Source organism: Nuphar pumila, chromosome 3 (genome assembly GCF_984573655.1).
Source record: "Nuphar pumila chromosome 3, dmNupPumi1.hap1.1, whole genome shotgun sequence".
Lineage (NCBI taxonomy): Eukaryota > Viridiplantae > Streptophyta > Magnoliopsida > Nymphaeales > Nymphaeaceae > Nuphar > Nuphar pumila.
Window position 1 is genome coordinate 12843472 of NC_143251.1, and position 22565 is coordinate 12866036.

General features: G+C 34.8%; 1 protein-coding gene across 3 annotated transcripts in view; it reads right to left on the reverse strand.

The window, feature by feature from the left end:
• Positions 1-9302: 9302 nt before the first annotated feature.
• LOC149842015 (uncharacterized) overlaps positions 9303-22565 on the reverse strand; it is a 34054-nt gene continuing 20791 nt past the window's right edge. For 2 of the 3 annotated variants that reach the window (XM_090001246.1, XM_090001245.1), the window contains 4 exons: positions 10941-11056; positions 10790-10858; positions 10566-10664; positions 9793-10470 (listed from right to left, as the gene is read on the reverse strand). In XM_090001246.1, the coding sequence (XP_089857372.1) occupies positions 10231-10470; positions 10566-10664; positions 10790-10858; positions 10941-11056 (524 nt within the window). In that variant the 3' untranslated portion in view covers positions 9793-10230. Of the gene's footprint in view, positions 9690-9792; positions 10471-10565; positions 10665-10789; positions 10859-10940; positions 11057-22565 lie in introns of those variants that run through there. The other variant, XR_016431025.1, reaches the window with a different exon arrangement.

The following is a 22565-nucleotide window of genomic DNA, read 5'->3' on the forward strand; positions in this document are numbered from 1 at the left end:
GGAGTGGTTGGTTGGCTGGTCCAAATCAATTAAATTAACGTTCAAAATCTACGGACGACGACAATTGGGGCAGGGGGGTCTCGTGTCTAAGGGACGCGACACGACATGATGTAGAAATAGAACACCAATCTCATTTTCAGTAGTTTTTTCTATTTTAATTTATTTATTTTTTATATTATATTTGATTCTCGTATATATATCTTGAACAAACGGACTGTGTAAGCATACCTTAAAATATTTTTTCACACCTAAAACTATATTTTTTTAAATTATAAAATTTTAATACTTCGTGAGCTTTTGATTTTTAAAATTGTGATTTTATGACCCAATACTCGTGTTCTAGTTAACAAATCATGTAAACCACATTTATAGTGTCAGATCCACACAAAAAAAAAATCAAAATTTTTTTTTGTAAAATGTAGTGTTTCCTTCTAGATTGTATAAACAATCATATTTATTACACACATAATTGATTATTGATAATTCAGAAATTATATCTCTATGTATTAAAATTCAAAAAATGTGTTTTCTCATATAAAAAAAAAAGATCACGTATTCATTCATGTTTCGTGTCCGGATCGTATCCGTGTCGGTATCATTTGTTTTCTCCTTTTCCTTGGTTGCGGGCGTGGTGTACAGTGCAGTCCCCCCACACTCCGTTGGCTTTTTCTTCATCATCAAATGAGAAACCGAAACGTAGACGTTCTCTGCGTGACGGGAAATGTCCTTGCAGTGCGTACGAGGGTTTGGAAGTCGCCATGTTCACTAGAAGGTCAGCGTCTTTTGCCTTAAATGACCTACATGTCCTCCGCATCGGTCTAGGATCCATTTTATTCGGATCCGAAAGAGTTTCTAATCTTGTTCAGGCCCAAACTTAGCCTTGCCGATTAATTTGGAAACTGGATTGGGTAATATTCATTAGTTACCACCATCATCACTGAACCTAATAATGCAGACTCTCATATAGATGAGTCAGAGTTGGTTTGGATGTAGGTATTACAGAACCCAATTTGTGATCGCGTATAACCAATGGAATTTAAAACGAGATATGGAGTTGGATTGAGAAAGATGTAACCAAATATGGATCCGATTAGCTTAAAACAGATAATCTGATAAACGTTTACAGGGAGTTGGATCCAAATAGGTACAACATCAGAAATGATATAAACGCATATTTAGCAAGAAAGTAAAAAAAAAAAGAACATAGAAATGCAACAGAGACTCCCAATCAATTCTCATGAACCAAACATCAGAAAGCCTGGATCCAATGGGCTCCACTAAACACCCACCTGCCCGACTCGGTACAAGTCCCGTCCCACAACCGGGTCGGATATTTCATCAGACCGACCCGAAGCTGGATCCACCGACATGAGGGGCATTTTTGTCATTGCGTCAGCTTAATGGAGCATGAGCAGAGAACAACAGGAGGGGCATTTTTGGAGTTTTACTGTAGACTTCCCACAAATTCTTCCTTTGTGAATTGTGTCCATTTTCTGTCCACGTGGCTCGACAGGCATTATTAGATTGTGGGCCCCACGGTGAGCTGGCGCGCCGACGCTCTTGTCAATTGTCATGGTGTGTGACAGCTCAGCTTGGCAAATTGTCAGAGACGGTGGGCACAGTTGACGATGAGGATTCTTCGTGGACCCCGGACTCGGATCGGTTCCCAGACTTAGTTTCCACCGGGTCAACCATCACATACATTTTACATATGCCCGGACAAGACCAAGAAAAGAAAAAAGAACAAAAAATAAATATAAAGAAAAGGAAAAGTGATGGACGATCAGTCATCTCATATGTAAACGGTTCGGATCGGATGATGATGTTGCTAAACGGATTCAAATTCATATTCAGATTCAGATGGTGACAAGCTTATACCAGATCCCTTTTTTACAAGTAAATGGATTAGGATGTCCATCAAATTCGGTAGCAAAAACTCAAGACCATATCCACATATGATTATAATGGGAGATGGTTTTGGCTTACCAAATGTAACTAAATGAACAACATAAAATCAGATTCATTGACATCCCTAACTTTTATGAGCTCAATTACAAAAAAATAAGAAAGTAAAGTTCAAGAGAGGAAAGCAAATGAGTTGGATCCAGGTCCAAAGTAAACATTACTGGATCCTACACAATCAGATGCGGCTTAAATGCATTGTCTCCGCCCCCAACTCCATTTCCTTCTCCGTCTCATCTCAGGCTCTCAAACAGAGTCCAATCAGATCAAGAAGGCCTTACCAAGCTCCATTGAATGGGTTTGGGTCTGTTGGATGTCTGACCCAAAGCAGTGCCTTTCACAATCTTAGTTTTGAAAAAAAGAAAGATCAACATGCACGTTCAAGTAATTTAAGGTTATAAATAACTGGTACAAAAATTGAGGGCACATTTGCTTGGTTCCTCCTCCTCATTTGGATTTTTTTATTATGATGAGAAACACTCGTAGAAGCTAGGGAAACCCCAAGTGGGTCCTTATAACCACCCTGCCTTACGTGGCCCACCTCTAAAAGCTACCTACATATTTGAATAGTAGGTGGTAGGTGCCTACCACTAAACTACTGAGCTTTGAAAGGGTGTTTTTTTTGTTTTATTAAAAAACTGACCATACAAATGTGATCTACATGTTTGATTTTATAAGAATCAACTCTTGGATCGTCCCATTTTCAACATGCAGGTAGATTTTTATAAGATTTAAAAATCAGCCATCTACAATTTTCATAAATATTCAATACTTAAAAAATCATGTATTTTATCGAAAAAATATGATCCAAGTGTTATTTCTTATTAAATCTAATATGTCAAATACATCGTCAGTTTTGCAAAAAACAACCAGAAAACAACTATTCACTGGTAGTAAGCTGGCGATTCTCTCTCTCTCTCTCTATCTATCTATCTATCTATCTATCTATATATATATATATATATATATATATATATATATATATATATATATATATTATTAGTTGCCTGCACTGATCGGTGCCTACCATGGAGATGTATTTGGTATGGTGAATTTTATTAGAAATAAACTGTTAGATCGTGTATTTTTTACAAAAAAATACAAATTTTGGATGCTTGAATATTTATGAAGATTATGAGTTGTTGATTTTAAAGCCTTAAAAAATCTTGTTTATGCATCATCATAATAGGATGATTCAGGAGCTGGTCCTAATAAAATCAAATATGTAGTTGACGTTCATATGGTTAGATTTAAAAGAAAAGAACATAAAATCTATGAAAATGGTAGTTCACATAGTATTTCTCATATTCTAGTGACTATATATGTATAAAACAAACACACAAGAATATGAGAAATGGCCATTTGTAACATTTTTTTTGGCAAATCTGGCTGGCATGCTTGGCATGGTGAATTTTCCAAGAATCAACCATTAGATCGCATATTTTTATAAAAAAAATATGATTTTTAAATGCTTGAATATTTATAAAACATTGATTTTAACCTTAAAAAAATCTTGCTTATGCATCTAATAGGTTGATTTCAAAGCTACTTCCTATAAAACTAAGCATGTAGATCATAACCATATAGTTGGATTCAAGAAAAAAGAACAAAAAAACCCATAAAATTATGGTTCACATAATTTTTATTTAGTTTCAGTTCTCATGTGTGTGTTTAAGTTTAACATTAGATAGATTAACCTTATGAAAATTACTAAAACACACTAAAAAAAGTATTTTTTGAAAATTGTTAGGTTACTTTTTGAAGTAAAAAAGGTAACTTTGATATCTTCGTATAGCTACTTCTTCGCAAAAGGTGCCTTACTTTGAAATTCCCTTAAGTTCAAATGACCTATAATTTCCAAAAAAGTAACTTTACATTTTAAATTTATACTAATAAGGTGGTCCTTCCAAGATTTGTGGACCCCCCATGCCTCACCGAATAATTAGAATTGGATTTAGCTAACTGTACAGAAAACCTATTGAATTTATACTAATAAGGCATCGCCTGTGATGGGATATGTTGATCGTTCGATCTTCCTTCCAAAAGGTTTCTAATTTTGGCAACGATGTCGACTCCTTCGGATTCCATGATGATACGACTGCTTGGGTCCATCTGATCAAGGATGAAGGGCCCCGAGTGATTCGGGGGCGTATAACCAAACACCACCATAAGATCATTCCCTTTCTCTGCCAAAACCGTAATGATCTGATGATATCTAAACATCACCAACACCTTACTCGGGCGCAGGTTCCAAATACCGACTGTTTCTATCTCCATCCTTGTTGCCAATCATCTAATTTCCCGATTTTTTTTCTTAAATCCGCTGATTTTATATCCTGTTACCTTAATTTTCAGTAGGAAAGCTAAGTCGATCTGCTGCCTCTGTAAGATTTCCAAAATGTGTCGTCTTGCCCAACGACGACCCATTCCTCTAATGTTCCAGTTCAGTAACTTCATTTGGAACACTTGGGGGATATGAGAAAACCATATGTGAGCCTGCGATGGCTTCTTTCATTCGCTTCTCCGGAGATCTATCTTTGTTCATGAGATGAATCGTGACTTCATGCGCAAGATTCAAAAGAAAGAAACTGCAGACACTTTGAAGAAAATGAAATCAATAAGAGCAGTTGGCCCAGATGGTATACCTATTGAGGCTTGGAAATGCTTGGGAGAGAAATGTTTAGAATGGTTGACAAATCTTTTTAACAAGATTTGGCGGACAAATAAGATGCCTAATGAGTAGAGAAAAAGTACTTTGATGCCTTTAAATGAGAATAAATGTGATATACAAGATTCCACAAATTATCGTGGTATAAAACTCATGAATCATACTATGAAACTCTGAGAGAGGGTGATTGAGTATAGATTGAGGAAGGTTGTCATGATATCGAAGAATCAATTTGGTTTTATGCCTGGAAGATCAACTATGAAAGTTATACATCTTCTTAGACAACTTATTGAGAGAAATAAAGAGAGGAACAAAGATTTGCATATGATTTTTATTGATTTGGAGAAGGCATACGATAGAGTACCTAGGGACGTTCTTTGGTGGACAATGATGAAGAAATGTGTTTCTCTTAAGTACATTAGTATAATTAAAGATATGTATGAAGGAGTAGTAACCAATGTCCGCACATGTGGAGTCGCAATCCGCGTTGGTCACTTTGAAGACCAACCCTGTGTCCCTTGCTGACTGCCGGGCTTGTACGTTTGCAGGAGGATCGCCGAGGAGCAGACAAGTTTGAGCTCTCTCTCTCTCTCTCTCTCTCTCTCTCTCTATATATATATATATATATATATATATATATATATGTTGACAGTTGATTTAGGCTTAAATCCGAGGGGAATCCGAGGGGGGGCTCCATCATAATCCTTGCAAAGTGACACCTTTCTCTTATTTTCGTATACACGTCGGTGTCTATGAATTCTCTACTAATGCATATGCAATGCCTTCAAAAATATCCTTCGTCCATAGTTCAAAGGATAGATCTGGCAAACGAAACTAGATTGGAACAATCGTGTTCACCTCAAACTTGATGGGAGACACTGGTCGACATTTATTTGGTGACCAGATACATCATAAAAACTTGATCAGTTTTACTAAACTTGATATGTAAATCACATCTAGAGGATCATATGTGCAAAAACTGTAAAAATAAAAATATTACATTTTTTTACTAGGAGATTCCTTGCTCACAAGGATAGCAAACAATGACGCTTATATATATATATATATATATATATATATATATATATATATATAGAGAGAGAGAGAGAGAGAGAGAGAGAACTGAATACATTAGGCCACATCTCATTTTGCCCAATAGGTTTTAAGTGCTTTATGATAGATCTGAACCGTTGGATGTGTTTAGCATGCTCGATTTAGTGGGAATTGACTCTTGGATCATGTTTTTTCGACGAAAAAACACATTTTTTTGAGCTGGAAAAAACTAGTACCTTCATAGCCATTGATTTTGGATCATTGGAAAAATCTGTATAAAGGTCAGATTCCGGCCATTCAAAAGCCTGTTCCCACTAAACAAAACCTATAGATCACATTTATGTTAGATGTAAGAAAAAATAATTAAAACTATGATTTTTTAAGGGGCCTAACTAGACCTAACGAAAAAGGGAGCCTAAGATTATATATATATATATATATATATATATATATATAGGAAAATGAAAAAGATAGAAAACTAACCAACCCTACCCATTAAGATTTTTTTTGGTGTTTTTTTGAAATTCTGACATTACATGTGTTTAGCATGATTGATTTACTGGAAATTGACACTTGTATCATGCATTTTGAATGAAAAAATGGTATTTGAAGCCTCAAAAATTTATAAAAATTGTAGACCGTTAATTTTTTAACCTTATAAAAACATATCCATGCATCAAAATCAAATGATTCAAGTGCCAATTTTTAGTAAAATCAATCATGTTGAACGTAAGGTCAGAATTTCAAAAAAACATCTAAAATTGATTGTCCCAAGCCCATCTAATAGGAATGCAGTCGGGTAGTATATATATATATATATATATATATATATATATATATATATATATATATATATATATATATATAACCTAATTGGTTGAACTGATTCAACTGACTAAGCCTCAGAGAATGCGACTAGAGCTTCACAACCATCTACCGTAAAAGGATACTAATGCCAATCCAAAGCTTGAAAGGACTGTGAACAGGGACAAAATTTAGAACTAAGCAGTTTTTGCAATCAAAGACCTGAACTTCTTTTTGTTTTTCTTTTAAGGGAAAGACCTGAACTTAATGGTTGCTTAATTGTTTAGACATTGTTGATCCAAATGGTTGTCCCTCTTCTGAACTGGACCAGCTTATTCAATTCGGTTCTAGAAATTGCTCTTCTCAACATTTTTCTTTGAACTGCAATTTTGTCAATTTTCAATATTTATTAGAATATGTATAAATGAAAACTATGCACAAAGTGGATTTTGTTAAGTTTGGAAGCAGGCCACGCAAAATTTTGGGAGTTATAAACCAACCCAGTCTTCCTTACACTCTTGGATCCTCACAGGATTGATGATTAAGAATACAACAAAGAAAAATTTGGAAATCATGAACTTGTGGGCACCCAACTGAACCATTTGTCCTTGTAGATTGCCCAAAGTTCAAGCAAAGATTGACAGCCTACCCACAAAGCAGGGCCAAGAATAACCACAAAGTCCACATCATTGGTCCCATTTTGCATCCACCAAATATTGTCCACAAGAAATGCAAGCCTTTTATATTTTGGGGACCCATAACCCCAATATCTTGCCTCTGCAAAAGAAAGGCCCCCACTGACCTGCTACCAATGCCAAATTTGTGGCATTTTTTTAATGGGCGATTCTTTTTCTTTTTCTTTTTTTTCTGATAGGCGGGGAGAAAACCACCAATGTTCTGGTCACCTGTCATATTTTTTTATAGGCAAGCTGGGGTTAGGCAGACCACTACCAGTAATTATTCAACGTACCACAGCGGTTTTGAACCTGGGCCTATGTATAGAAGACCCACACTTCAGAGACAAGTCAAGATCTGGACCAAGAGCACATCAGGTCACTGTCAGAGCTGCCTCGGATGACCTTCATATTTCAGCTGTTTACTTTTTTTTAACTGTAGATGCCACTCGTCTAAAACTTGATTTAAACGCGATATTTATGGTTTAAACGACTATTTATCATGAAAAATTCCTATGTTTTGTTTTTAAATAATTTTTATTAATATTTTCTTATAAAAATTAATTTATATATATTTTAATTAATTTTTTATTGCCGAGATTTTGCCGAAAAAAATGCAAGATTTATGAAATTTTTTCAATTTCTTGCAAGTTTTTGAAAAATGAGAAATTGCTGATAAAAACTTTTGTCACTGTGATATTGATAGACAACTGAAACTGAATCTGAATTTGACCATCTCCTGGATTAATTTAGAAACCCTCTATTACTTCTGACTGGTTCAATTGGCTGCCGGGAGTATTGGTGGGGTTTTACACAGCCGATGCTAGATTTGGGTCATGGTCAACGTGGAACCTCTCGGCCTCCAATTCGGGGTGTCAATGGGTCAGGTTTACCCGGATCCAACCTGGACCAAACCCTATAGGGTCCGCGTATGGAGACAAATAAGAAGACTCAATTAAGACCCAGCTCTGGACCCAAAGGTCCGATTAATACATGGACCCAGGTATAGTTTGAAAATTTTTATACCAGACCCAGACCCAACCCGAGTTCCGATTAAGACTGGCAATTTTTCAATGTAAAAATGATAAAAAATATTATTTTACCGGGTATGGTCCAGATCTGATTCCCAATACAATATCCAAAAATCCAGTCCAAGTCTGGTTCCACCTGAGTCCGAACCAAACCAAACCAAACCCAACCCATTGACACTCCTACCTCCAATGCTTTCAGATATAATTGCTTATAAATGCCTAAAAGTCCATTATAGTGTTTATATCATCAACTGCTTAAAGTCATGCCTGAACTACTTTTTCTTATCAAAAGAATTTAACTTGTCTCTTTTTTAGATTAAAGAATAAATGAAAAATAGTTTATTGGGTCTATTTGAAAGATAAATTGAAAATCTCAAGTAAATCTTAGACTATTAAATGAAATGAATACATAGGCATTTCTATACTTCAACTGAGCCCAAAAGGAGCCAGGATCAGGTGCCATCACATGGCACTTTGAAGTGTCCGCTACACCTGTTGCCCTCCATCTTTGGCTGATCTGTGAACCCAAAAAGCAGATGGAGGGCAGCCAGGTGCAGAGGCACACTCAAAGTGTGCCATGTGATGGCACCTGATCCTGGATCGCCCAAAAGTGCTCAGTCCAGCCCGTGTACAAGCCCAGCCTAAAAGAGAACAGATCAGGTCATTGGTTATATTCAATCACCACCGTACATCTCACATCAGAACCGTGAGAGAGGGGCCCACGCACCTCTCGTAAATGTGAGTTATGGGGATGAATCAGTTGCATTCAATATTACAGGATCAGCGCTCAGTCTAGAATAGACTACCACATATACCACATTCCAACACGATCATGTATCAACCCTGCTCCAGCCTAAGGTTGATGCCGGATCGGGTCATGAGTTGGCTGGGTTTTCTCTTCTTCCCCACCAACTCCATACTTGTTCTTAGCTCATCCAGGATTCGTGTGCACAGGCTCTCGTGAACATATCATCATTCTGTAGTTAAACAAAACTCTGAAATCTCTAGACGATAACCAAATCAAGCCGCAAGAGAATTCCTTGAACTTCTAGCTATGTCACATGAACTTGGATATGGATATGGATATGGACATGATACATAATACACAACAACGATCCTTGACTGAGCATGCGCACCGCACACGTGCATGTGTGTGTGGCTGTGTGCATGCATGCACGCCAAGTAAAAATGTTATTTAACAAAAACAAAAAGCCTTGTCCATGTTCACAACAAAGGCTCAAGTACCAAGTCAAGTGCCATATAAGCTATAGCAGAACATAGTTCACAACTAAAAAAAAAGTGGTAGTGTGTGCAGTCTGATTGCCAGCGCACATCAGTGCACACATGAGCATAATCAAGTATCTGGTCTCATAATCACCGAGGTGGTATCCCATGTGGTAAGCAGGGTCCTGTGTCAAGCTGAAGGCCCAAGATCGAATCCCTCTGCCACATGGGGCGGGTGTTGTTGTGGTAGGGATCCGCCTAACCCCAGCTTGCCTTTCAAAAAAAAAAGTATCTGGTCTCATTAGACTGGTATACATCATGCAAAAATAAAGGTAAAAGATAAAAACATTGGCCTCATTCAACTAAAACAACATTCTAACCAAAACTTTAACATTAACCGGCTTTAGCCGTTCTGAGTTTATTAACAATTTCTTATGAAGGTTATAGAACAAACTCGTCACATTTTACAACAATTTCCATCATCACAAGGGCGGGGGGAATTTTTTGTAGCTGAATCAAGCAGTTTATACATGGAATGACAACAAAATTGTAGGGAAAGAATTAAAATACGGAACCGATCAACATGGTGCAGAAGTAGCACTACAGCATGACAAACAAAAATGAAAAACCCATTTTGGCAATTAAGATTAGCATAAGAGGATAATCGATTGCTTATTAAGACAATGATGAATGCATACCGAGCACTCACATATGCTGCCCCTGAAAACTGGCAATAAATAGCTCTATGATGAAATAATCATGCATCAACGGTTTTGATTCATAAGGCCCAACATCAGAGAGGCTCGATCATCTTCTAAGCTCTCTTCACTACCGCAACAGCAAAGGAAGAATGATGGCTGAACACGAATGATATCTCAAGGGAGGGATCGCAGGCACCAACTTGATGGATAACATTCAACGCAATCCTGTTGTGCTCAGCAACCTGTTCTATTTGACGAAGCTCCAACAGTCTCTCAGGGTCTCCAGAAAAGCTACCCTTGAGCTCCTTGGAAATCCTTTGGATGTCTCGGAAATAATTGTATTTCACTATAGCCTGTTTTATGCAATGTGGAAGAAGAGCAATGGTCTAAATCACAAAACTTTGGTAACAAAACAGATACATCATCATTATTTAACACAATCACTTACAGAGAAATTTACATGGGCCGTTGAATCCTTGAAAAGGAGATATGAAATGCCATCAGGCACACGTGCTTTCAGTAGCAGATCCAAGTGCTGAAAAAATCTCTGGATAGGGCAGGAAAAAGAGTTTTTGAAAGAAAAAAACATTCCTAGGTACAGCTTTCTTTTCAGATGAAAAAAGAAGTCAAGATAAAAGCATAAAAATCGAAAAGAAGAAAGGGGGCACATGCCTCTTGCTCAGAGCTAAAAGCACTCGGATTCTTAGCTGTTTGACGTTCATTAGCCAAAGCCGCAAGCATCTAAAGACAAAAATGGTCTAGTCATTTGTCATAAATGCTGTAAACATCACTTATTTCAACTCTACATGGAAGCTCAATTTACCATTGCAAGACCTTCTGAAAGATAAATGTAGCATTGAAGCAACATGGTTGACGAAAGTCGAACCTCTCTTGCCATGTCCTTGGGGACTTCCCTTTTCTTCTTCCCTTTTCTTTTGGCTGATGATGATAAAAAAATAAATTGAGGTCTCCTATGTAAGCTCACAAGCATAGAGAACAACTGCGTCAATCCACCACATGATCCTGTATGCAGCTAATGCTTTTGTTAATATATATATATATATATATATATATATATATATATATATATATATATACTTCTCTTTTCTTTATTGTACATCCAAAAACCCGATAGGAGTATTTTGGTAATTTTCATGTACCATTTTATTTTTAGGTTTTTCTTTTCTTTTTTAGTTAAATATGTAATAGGACTACATGGGGCCCCACCCATCTAGTCGTTGGGTCCCCAACAGTCATTAATGTGACCGTTGGGGCTCCCAACGACTATAAGAGAGCCTCATGTGGTCTCTCTCACTTCTCTTTTCCTCTATAAATTAGAGGGTTCTCCCTCTTGTAAAGTGTGACTTTTTAAGCTATCTCTCAATAAAGATTCATATATTTTTTTATGTGTTGCCTCTTTGAAGGCTTCTTGAGTTGTCCCTTAGTGGACTATTTCGGTATTCCCCATTGTAGGTTCTTGCTTGCCCATTATTGGACCGTGTGAATGCATTAAGCATTCTTATTATACATTTTCGTACTTTCTTACATGGTATCAGAGCAAGATTGTGATCGAGTTGTTATTTGGTGCATCGAGAAACGTGTTATTCAAGAAAATTTAAGAAAAATGGTGAAGTATTCACTTTTCTCTCTTTTTCTTGAAGTTATTCGGTACGTATTCTTTTTTCTTAAGTATCATGCATTATGAAAAAATATTTATTTCATTGATCATTTATATGTATGTTTTTTTTTGTCATTATGTTTTTATTAAAAATTAAATCAAAATGTACTTTGCACATTTAGTGCTTGTGTTATTTGGTTCTTCATTGAACCTTTGCTTTTTCGTATATCACATTACACTTTTTCGCATGTTTTGAAAATTTTAAATGATAATTTTTAAACCGATGAACTTGTTTTTCGAAAAGATTGCTCAAAACTTGCTTTAATAGGTGTATGGGCTAAAAGCACTTTGTTGGTCTTTCAAGCATAATTTGATGTCAATCTCACTTGAACTTGTGTGTACGGCTTTAGGAGCTTTAAATTTATGATTAAAATTTTTGTAAAATATGTAGTGTAAAACTATTGATCACGTACTCTTCTACACTCTTATCATATTTGTTGTTTCATATTGAAGGTTATATGTTTATCCACTAAAAAAATCTTATATGTGGCTTCTTATAATATTGTGTTTTTTGGAAAAATTCTTGACATATATCATCTATGAAAAATTCCTTATTAAGTTTTAATTCCTTTAGCAAGGCTTACCTAATGCGTCATTTCATATGGGCAATATTTGTTTGGAAGTTTTTTTTATGATGCATGTTGAATTAAGATTAGTTTTTTTTTATTAAAAGGAGTAGTCTTGTATTATTATCATATGAAATATGGTTATTGTTTGCATCTTGATGCTCTTAAAGATTCTTCAATTTGATTGTATTCAAGTGTTTCTGTCATTGTAAAATTTATGTTTTTTATTAATGCTTGTTGCATAATTGTTGAATTATGAGTTGGTTCTAATCTTTTAAATCATATGTTTTTGATAAACTTATGAGTTTTGAATTTTTTCTCCTCAATAAATATTTGATTTTCTAGATTTGTGCCTTAGTACATTTTTATGTTGTTGTGCAGTTTTAACAAGTTCATAAACTTATTATCCTTTTGAGTGTGGGTTTCTCCCACTTACATGAAAGTTATTATTCTTCTTATATATTCTTTTTGAGTATTTTTTAAATCTTAGTGGTTCTTGTGAGTAGATGCTCTTTGTGAGCTTTTGTGTTGTGAGAAGATTGTTTGTGAGTATCTTTCGTAGATACTGTTAAAATATTGATGTACACCATATATATATATATATATAATGAAGTATGCAGAAGAATCAAGAATGCAAATGCATTCACAATGGACTTAGCACAAAGGCACAAAGAAGAAATCCACTAAGGGATAATACTAAAGGCCTTGTAACAAGGCTACACACATAAAATAAACACTCTTTTTATTAAAGAAGAGCTCACCAAAGCATAAGAAAGCCCCTATTTATACACTTTAAGGGACCATAAGGGGGCTCCCAATAGAGTCGTTGGGAACCCCCAACGACTCTATGGTGGGTCCCCCTATGTGGCTTCAAAAAAGAAAAATAAAAAATAAAATAAAAGAAATACAAAAAAGAAAACAAAAAAAATAAATACCCCTATCGAGTATTATGTGAAATGACCATACTACCCCTATCGGGTATTATGGTGTATTTGAAGATATATATATATTGTGTGTGTGTGTATTAATACATATATTTTAACACCTCATCAAACTTTACAGGGAGATGACTGAAAGTTTGCCAAGGAGAAACAAGAAGCGGGGAGCAGGAAGTGCTTTACTAAAAAAGTCTGTGAGCTGATATTTGGATGTGACGTATGACAGTGTAACTGTCCCACGAAGATACTCATCACGAACACAGTGACAATCCATTTCTATATGTTCGGTCCGCTCATGGAAGGTGTGATTGCTGGCAATATAGATGGTATTTTTGTTGTCACAGCAAAGCTTCGAGGCACCGAAAATTTCAACTCCCATGTCTTGAAGAAGGCTTTGAAGCACACAAGTTCCATTGTAGTGGTTGTCATAGTCCGATACTCAGCCTTAGTAGATGATAAGGAGACTTTTTGTTGTTTCTTACATCTTCAAGCAATTAGCAAATCTCTTAAAAAGACACAAAAACTAGTAGTTGAGATTCTATCATTTGGGTTTCCTCTCCAGTTAGCATCAGTATAGGCAAGCAAATTTAATGAAAAGAGTGAGGATAAAAATAGCCCTTTAGTTAGAGTGTTTTTTATGTAGCGAATAATCCGAAGCACGACACTCATATGCACAATTATAGGAGCATGCTGGAATTGGTTAGCAGAGTGAACAACATGAGTGATGTCTAGCCTGGTGATGGTCAGATAAGTGAGAGATCCAATGAGTTGTCTGTAGGATGTAGGATCATCTAGTAGAACCCCATCTTCCAACCATAGTTTAGCGTTGATAACCTATGGAGTCTCCACCTTTTTTGTCATCTGAAATTCCAGATTTGGAACATATATCTGCAGCAAGCTTCATCTATGATAATATATACCCTCGAGGAGAGTATTCAACTTTAATGCCAAGAAAATATCTGAGAAAACCTAAATCAGACCTATCAAAGTTATCTTTAACATATTTTTAACATCAATAATACCACTTTCATCATTGGCTGTGATGATCATATCATCAACATAAAGCAAAAGAATAACAATACTATTACCTACACTTTTAACAAAGAGAGCAGTGTCAGTATAACAAGAACGAAATCCCTACTTGATCATGATAACACTAAATCTATCATATCAAGCCTTAGGGGCTTGTTTAAGACCATATAAAGCTTTTAATAATTTAAGGGTTTGACCTTATTCAAGAGTAATTCCCGACGAAGGGTCCATATATACTTCTTCATTTAATTGACCATTAAGAAAGGCATTTTTAACATTTATTTGGAATATAGGTCATTTCTTAGATGATGCGACAACAATTAGGGTGTGAACACTAGTCATTCGAGCAACAGGAGCAAAAGTCTCCTCATAGTCAATGATGTATTTTTGTGAGTATCCCTTAGTCACTAATCTTGCTTTATATCGTTCTAAGGAACCATCACTTTTTGTCTTAACTTTGTAAACCCAACGACATCCAATAGCTTTTTTATTTGGAGGAAGTAGAACTATTTCTCTAAGTTTTAAACTTCTTTAAAGCATCTAGTTCTACCCTCATTGCTTCAATCCAATGCGATATATTTTTTGCTTGATTATAATAAGAAGGCTCATAGTATGAATGTAAGGCTATTAGACAAGCTCTATAATTTGGTGAGAGAGATTCATACGAAACAAACCTATTAGGTGAAATTGATTCTCTAGAGGACCGCCTAAGGGAAGTTTCTTCAAGAGGTTCATTAAGCTGCAAGATTTTTTCTAAAGCACTAATAGGTTTCTCTTGCTCACACCGGGTGTAAACATGTAGATTGTCACCATTAGTTGGTGATGTTTCAATATTATGTGTATCTTCTAATATTTCCGAATGACTTAAAGTTTCATCATGTGTATCTTCTAAAAGATCATTTAAAAACATATATTCAATTTCATTTTGTTTGTCTAATATTTCAAATCCGTTCTCATCTTCTAGAAATGTCACAGCTTTTGAGACATATAACTTTTGTTTTTATAATCAAAACATCTATAACCCTTTTGATTTTCACCATAGCCCAAGAATACACATTCAATAGCCTTTGGTGATAATTTATCTCTTTTATGTAAAAGAACAAAGCATTTACATCCAAAAATATGAAGACGATTGAAATCAGGTATAATTTTAAAAAGTTTTTCATAAGGAGAGATATTATTTAATTTTGAAGACGACATTCGGTTGATTAAGTGGAGGTTAACACGACTTCGGCCCAAAAAAATTTAAGAATATTTTTAGAAATAAATAATGATCTAGTGGTTTCTAAGATATGCTTATGTTTTCTTTTCGCTAGACCGTTTTGTTGTGGAGTTCTTGGACATGATCTTTGATGACAAATGCTATGTTGTTTTAAATATGTTTGAATTTCATTTGATAGGCATTCTCCCTCGGAGTCGGATCTAAGAATGGATATGTGACTTTGAAATTGATTTTGAATTTTTGCAAAAATTTTTTTAAAAAAGGTAAAGACTTCCGATTTAAGATTAAGAAAATAAATCCATACATATCTAGTATAATCATCAATAAAGGTCACATAATATGAATAATCACCTTTGGATAGAACCGGAGATGGTCCCCACACATCGGAATGCACTAATTCAAAAGGTCTAGTTGAAATAAAGGTTCTTGTAGGAAATGGAAGACTTCATTTTTCCAAAAATGCAATCTTTGCAATTGATATCTTTTTCTTCATAAAACTTGTTTCAAAAAAGAAAAAGATACATTTTAGAATAACTTGGATGTTAAAGTCTTTTATGCCAAGTTTCAATACTTTTATCTTAGACATAACTACAAAAAGAGTTTGTAGGGAGTGTCAAGTGATCTATGTAGTAAAGATCTCTCTTTCTATGGCCTTGGCCAATCCGCTTCCCGGACTCGAGATCCTGCACAAAGCACATTTAAGATGAGAAAGATATTTCACATCCATGGTCGGCAATTTGGAAAACGAAAAAAAGGTTGAGATTTAGTTTAAGAACTATTCTTACTTTTGAAACAATTTTTTTTTGAAAATTTTTAGGATCTAGAGTTCCAATTCCATTTATTTTGAGAAAAGTTTTATCGGCCATAGAGACACAAGATATTTTTGAATTGGTGCATACGTTAGTTAAAGCATTTTCATGGAGTCATGAAAAGAAGCTCCGGAATCTAAAATCCAAGAATACGTACCGGGAGGTGATGAAGAGGCAATGGCGGCACCGAAGGTGGAGGAAGTAGCCTTTAAAATTTGTTGGAGAGCCATGGATATTTGACCAAGAGTGTCCTTGAGATCCCCGTTTTTGCCTTCATCTTCTTTAGTAGAGGATTCTTCAACGGAAGCCACCTTAGGCTTGAAAGTCCCATTTAATTTTGGGCATGCGGGTTTGATATGTCCTGGCTCATAACAATGATAACATATAATCATCTTCCTTCCACCATTCCCTTGTTTTCCAAAATGAGGTGGCTTGTATGTTTTAACGTGATTGTCGAGTTTAGATACGGCAAGAACTTTATCCATGCTTTTACTCATGCCATGTCGAGTCTCTTCTTGAGTAATTTCGGTAATGGCATCCTCTAATGGAGGAAGAGTGGATCTATGAAAGAGTGAGGATCTCACTTGTTCAAATTCGGGACGAAGCCCAAATAAAAATTGAAACAATCTATCTTGTTCCATTTGTTTTTGTCTAAGCTCAACATCCTCCATAGCCACCCATTTAGGTTCTAAAAGAGCCAATTCATCCCACAAAGGGTTTAGAACACTATAGTAATCTTGGATGCTCATATCCCCTTGTTTTGTAGTACTAACTTTCTTTTGCAAGAAATAAGCTCTTGCAAGATCTTTTGGGGTATACATACCCTTCATAAAAAACCAAGCTTCAGTGGCTCGGCGAAATTTTGCAATATTGACACATATCTTTAGTTCAACATTATTCATAAACCATGCTAGGATTTTTACATGGTTGCTCTCCCAATCTTCCACTTGTCGTTGATGGTCTTTTATTGCTTTGAGACGAGCATCTCCCTCAAGAGCTTTTTCTTGACCTCCTTCCATCTTTGTGAGCTTAAGTTGAGGTTCCGAAACGATCCCCATTACGTAACCCCAAAGTTTCTTTCCTTTGAGATTATTTTCCATTGTGGATGCCCACATCATGTAATTTTTTCCATTGAACTTGAATGATAGGTCGATCTTGGTCTCCATTGCTTCAATAAGAGAATATGTAAAAGTGGAGAGAGAGACAAGATTTCACCTTGGAAGAATCGGATGGCTCTGATACCAAGTAATGAAGTATGCGGAAGAATCAAGAATGCAAATGCATTCACAATGTCCAACAATAGACTTAGCACAAAGGCACAAAGAAGAAATCCACTAAGGGATAATACGAAAGGCCTTGTAACAAAGTTACATAGATAAAATAAACACTCTTTTTATTAAAGAAGAGCTCACCAAAGCATAACATACACAAGGGGGGAAAGCCCCTATTTATACACTTTAAGGGACCACAAGGGGGCACCCAATAGTCGTTGGGAGCCCCCAACGGTCACATTTGTAACTGTTGGGGGCCCCAACGACTCTATGGTGGGCCCCCCTATGTGGCTTCAAAAAAGAAAAAATAAAATTAAAAAATAAAAGAAAAGAAATACAAAAAAGAAAAGAAGAAAAATAAATACCCCTATCGGGTATTATGGTGTATTTGAAGAAATATATATATATATATATATATATATATATATATATGTATATGTATTAATACATATATTTTAACAATATATATATATATATATGTTTTTTTTTGTTTTATCCAAAATACCCGTCAGGGCCATTTTGGTCATTTCCCTTTTCGTAATCTCCTAGACTAACTAGGAATTAGTTCTCCTTTTATTTCAGTTAGAAACCTTTTTATTTTTCTTATTTTTTACTTTTTTTGCCATGTAAAGCTTTTGACTAAAGTCAACATTTCACTTTAGTCGAAAAGGTAGAGAGACGTTGGGCTCCCAACGACTCTAAATAGAGCCGTTGGAAGCCCAACGACTCTCTCTCCCTAGCTCTCCCTTCATGTATAAATATGGGGTAAACCCCCCTTACAATGTATTCATTTAGTGTGAAGATTTTTTACCCTCACTCTCTTAATAAAGATGTATTCTTTTAGCCTTTTGGCTTAACCCCTTTGTGGGTTTATGGGTTTGCACTTTATGTGCATTTGATAACCCCTTAATGGGTTTGTGTATTCGCACTTTATGTACGTGATTATTGGTTCATGTTTGAACCTATTGCATTCAAGGTCATCTTTTAACATGGTATCAGAGCGAGGTCGTGATCGGGTTGTCTTTTGGTGCATCGGAAAGTCTGTCGCTCAAGAAACTTCAAAGAATGGTGAAGTATTTATTGTTTTTCTTCTCTTTCTTGAAGAATATTTGGTATGTATTCTTTTTCTTATAGTATCATGCATTATGAAACTATTTTCTTGCATGTGTTTTCTTTATCATTATGCTCTCTTTAAAAAAAAACAAAATGTATTTTGCACATTTAGTGCTTGTGGTACTTGAGCATTGAACTCTTATTTTTCACATCATATTTCACTTGTTCGCATGTTTTAAAAATATTTTTAAATAATATTTTTTAAAATTGGTAAACTTGTTTTTCTAGATATATGATTGCGCAAAAATGGGTTATATATCATGTTTATCTTTTAAGTTTGATGTCAATCGTATTTGAACTCGTGTATGGGTTTTTTATTATTATGTTAACTTCAAGTGTTAAAAGCTTTTTGTAAGGCCCCTTTTGGGATTCAATATATTGAAGTTCATATTTTTTTCATGCCTTGGTGCATGAGTATCCTTGTGCTGCACACTTGTTTTTTTGGCATTGTGTTTATACACAAATACTCTTTTTATAGAAATTTTTACATAGATGAACATACATGGTTGTGATAAAATTCTTTGACTCTTTGAATTTAAATCTTACAAAATAACTTTGGTATTTTAAAAGTTATCTATTACATATGTGTAGGAAGCTCTTAAAGAAAGTTGGGTTGAGATTGAAAATGAAGGATTGTGATAATTCACATACTTCTCTACACATTCATCAATTACCCATAACATGTAATAGTAATTTAAGGTTTTTTAATAATCCTCCAGGTAGTGATGCTTTTTCAAATATAATTGTCTTCAACTATGTAAGATTGATGACTTTTGCATAGTTGTTTCATGATTGACTTATAAGTTAACTTCTAAAATTATATATATTTTCTTGCTAAATGAGTATTATTGGTATTTGCTTAATGCACTTGACTCCCATTTGAAAACTTTTTTTTTAGGACCTCTCAGAGTCTTGTTTATGTCTTAGTGCACTTTTTAATTGATATATGAATTTGGTAATTCTTGAATATGAATATCTCACATTTGAATTAAGTCTTTCTTTTTTGTATGAACCCTAAGTGGTTCTTGTTAGTGATAACTATTTATGAGAATTCTGCGATACTTATGAAAAAAAGGATTGTAAAGGTCCTTCAATGTTTTTGGTTTATTTAAGAATCTTGGTGGTCTCTCTAGGAAAGTTTTTGTGGTAAGTATGTTGTATGAACCATTGTGTTAATTAAGAAAGATCTTTTAAAGAATTTCCCACATGATATAGAACCTTAGTATGCATTATTTGCCTAAAATTTCATATTGTGTTTATTGCATAATAAGATCTTTTGGTATAAAAGATTTCATTTTTGAAGAATGGACTATGTTAAGCTTAATGCTTTAGTTTGGATTTTCTTCTAATGGTGCAAGGTTATAAACTTGTTCGTGTATTAATTTTTCACATGAGATAAACAAACCTCTTGATTGTATCACTTTTATTAAAAGATGCCTACGTTGGCCGTATTATTATTATATCAGAGATGTTTGTTGAGGTGAGTTATGGGCACCTCGATTTAGGTCAGTTTTGGTTGTCACATGTGGTTTGACTCAAGTTGATTGTTTTATGTTCTCTGGTTATAAGTGTGTGGTATCACTCGGTTTCTCGTTGGTCATTGATTTTACTATGGATGCTCTTTATTATGAGTACTTGTGATAGATGTATATTGTTTTTTGAAACTATAGTGTTTCGAAATATGCTTAAAATTATCAATTTTATTTGCTTTAGTGTTTGTCATTACAAGTCTTCTTACCTCAATTGACTTTCTCTTTCTATGCCTCCTATCTAAGTGTCACCTCATGTAGACAAGAAATGTTGTTCTCACCTTCGTGTGTGTTTTTAGCTCATTGTTGGCTTTATTCACTTGATCTAGTAGCTAATACACTTGTTTTTAGTATCATTATATGTAGACAAGATTTGTTGTTTGACACCATTGTGTGTGATGTTGGCTCATGGTTGGCTTTTGTGTTCTTGTTCTAGTTGTTGATACACTCATTTCAAGTGTCATTTTATATAGACAAGAGATGTTTTGTCACACCTTCGTGTGTGTTTTAGCTTATGGTTGGCTTTGTACTCTTGTTCTAGTCACTGAACATACTTGATTTTGAGTGTCATTATATGTAGACAAGAGATGTTTATTCACATTTTTATGTGTATTTATAGCTCATGGTTGGCTTTTGTACTCTTGTTCTAGTCGTTGAAAGTACTCATTTCAAGTATTATTATATGTAGACAAGAGGTGTTTATACACACCTTCGTGTGTGTCTTTGGCCCTTTAGTGACATTATATTTATGTTCTAGTCGCTTATACACTTGATTTGTTGAAATTTTGGAGGTCTAATAAGATAATTGCTTGTAGTGGATGAATTATTGTTGAGATTTGCAAAATTCCATATGAGAATTTGAAATTTGGTTTTGATATGAGATTTTCTAACTCATGATCATGTTAATTTTATAAGCACAATTGCTATGTGCACATGATTTTTGAATCAAAGAATATACTTTTTTGTTTCATAAGTGGACGAAAAACTTTTGAACCCTTGTGTTTATACACTTTGTTCTGGTTCATAAGTTCTCTTTTATCATATGCTCTTAAGCATTTCCGTTGTGAAATCTCCTTCAAGGGAATTGCTCTATTCAATAACACTTGTTTTTTTTAAGCTCAAGTAATATATGATCGGAGCATGTTCATTAGTGACTCTTTTAGTATTGATTCATTTCAGTACATGATATCATATGCATGTGCTCATAATGGCTTTTTAAGCCCTCACAAAATAAAGATTCATATATTTTTTATGTGTTGCCTCTTTAAAGGCTTTTTATGTTGTCCCTTCGTGAACTATTTTGATATTCCCCATTGTGAGTTCTTGTTTGTCCATTATTGGACCGTATGAATGCATTAAGCATTCTTATTATACATTTCCATGTACATTTTAAAATTTTCTTACTTTTACTTATTTTCAAGTATATGATCTTGAAATTTGGTCCATATGAGACTTCTTGAAAACACATTTTGTATACATAAGTAATAAGATAATTATGCTTTTATAAATGATGTTTTCTTAATGATATTTTCACATTCTACTTCATTAAAATGCAAAGATATCTTTTACTTGGATCTTTTTTTGTTTGTTCCACAGGATCTTAAAGATGAGATAGAAGAAGTACCTTTGATAAGATCATGGAAGATGATTTGGGATGATCACCGTTAAAGACAATTGGAGGAAGACTTTTGCAAATCTCAATGACATTTTTACTGAAGACTTGAGATTCTTCCTCTTGTATTCTTCAAACTTTTTGTTTCCCCATGCAAAGTTTGAGGGGGTGTTAAAATATTGATGTACACCATATATATATATATATATATATATATATGTTTTTTTTCTGTTTTATCCAAAATACCCGTCAGGGAAATTTTGGTCATTTCCCTTTTTCGTAATCTCCTAGACTAACTAGGAATTAGTTCTCTTTTCATTTTAGTTAGAAAACCTTTTTATTTTTCTTATTTTTTACTTTTTTGACCATGTAAACCTTTTGACTAAAGTCAACATTTGACTTTAGTCAAAAAGGTAGAGAGACGTTGGGCTCCCAACGACTCTAAATAGACACGTTGGAAGCCCAACGACTCTCTCTCCCTAGCTCTCCCTTCATGCATAAATATGGGGTAACCCCCCTTACAATGTATTCTTTTAGTGTTTTAACCCTCACTCTCTTAATAAAGATGTATTCTTTTAGCCTTTTGGCTTAACCCCTTTGTGGGTTTATGGGTTTGCACTTTATGTGCATTTGATAACCCCTTAATGGGTTTGTGTATCCACACTTTATGTGCGTGAT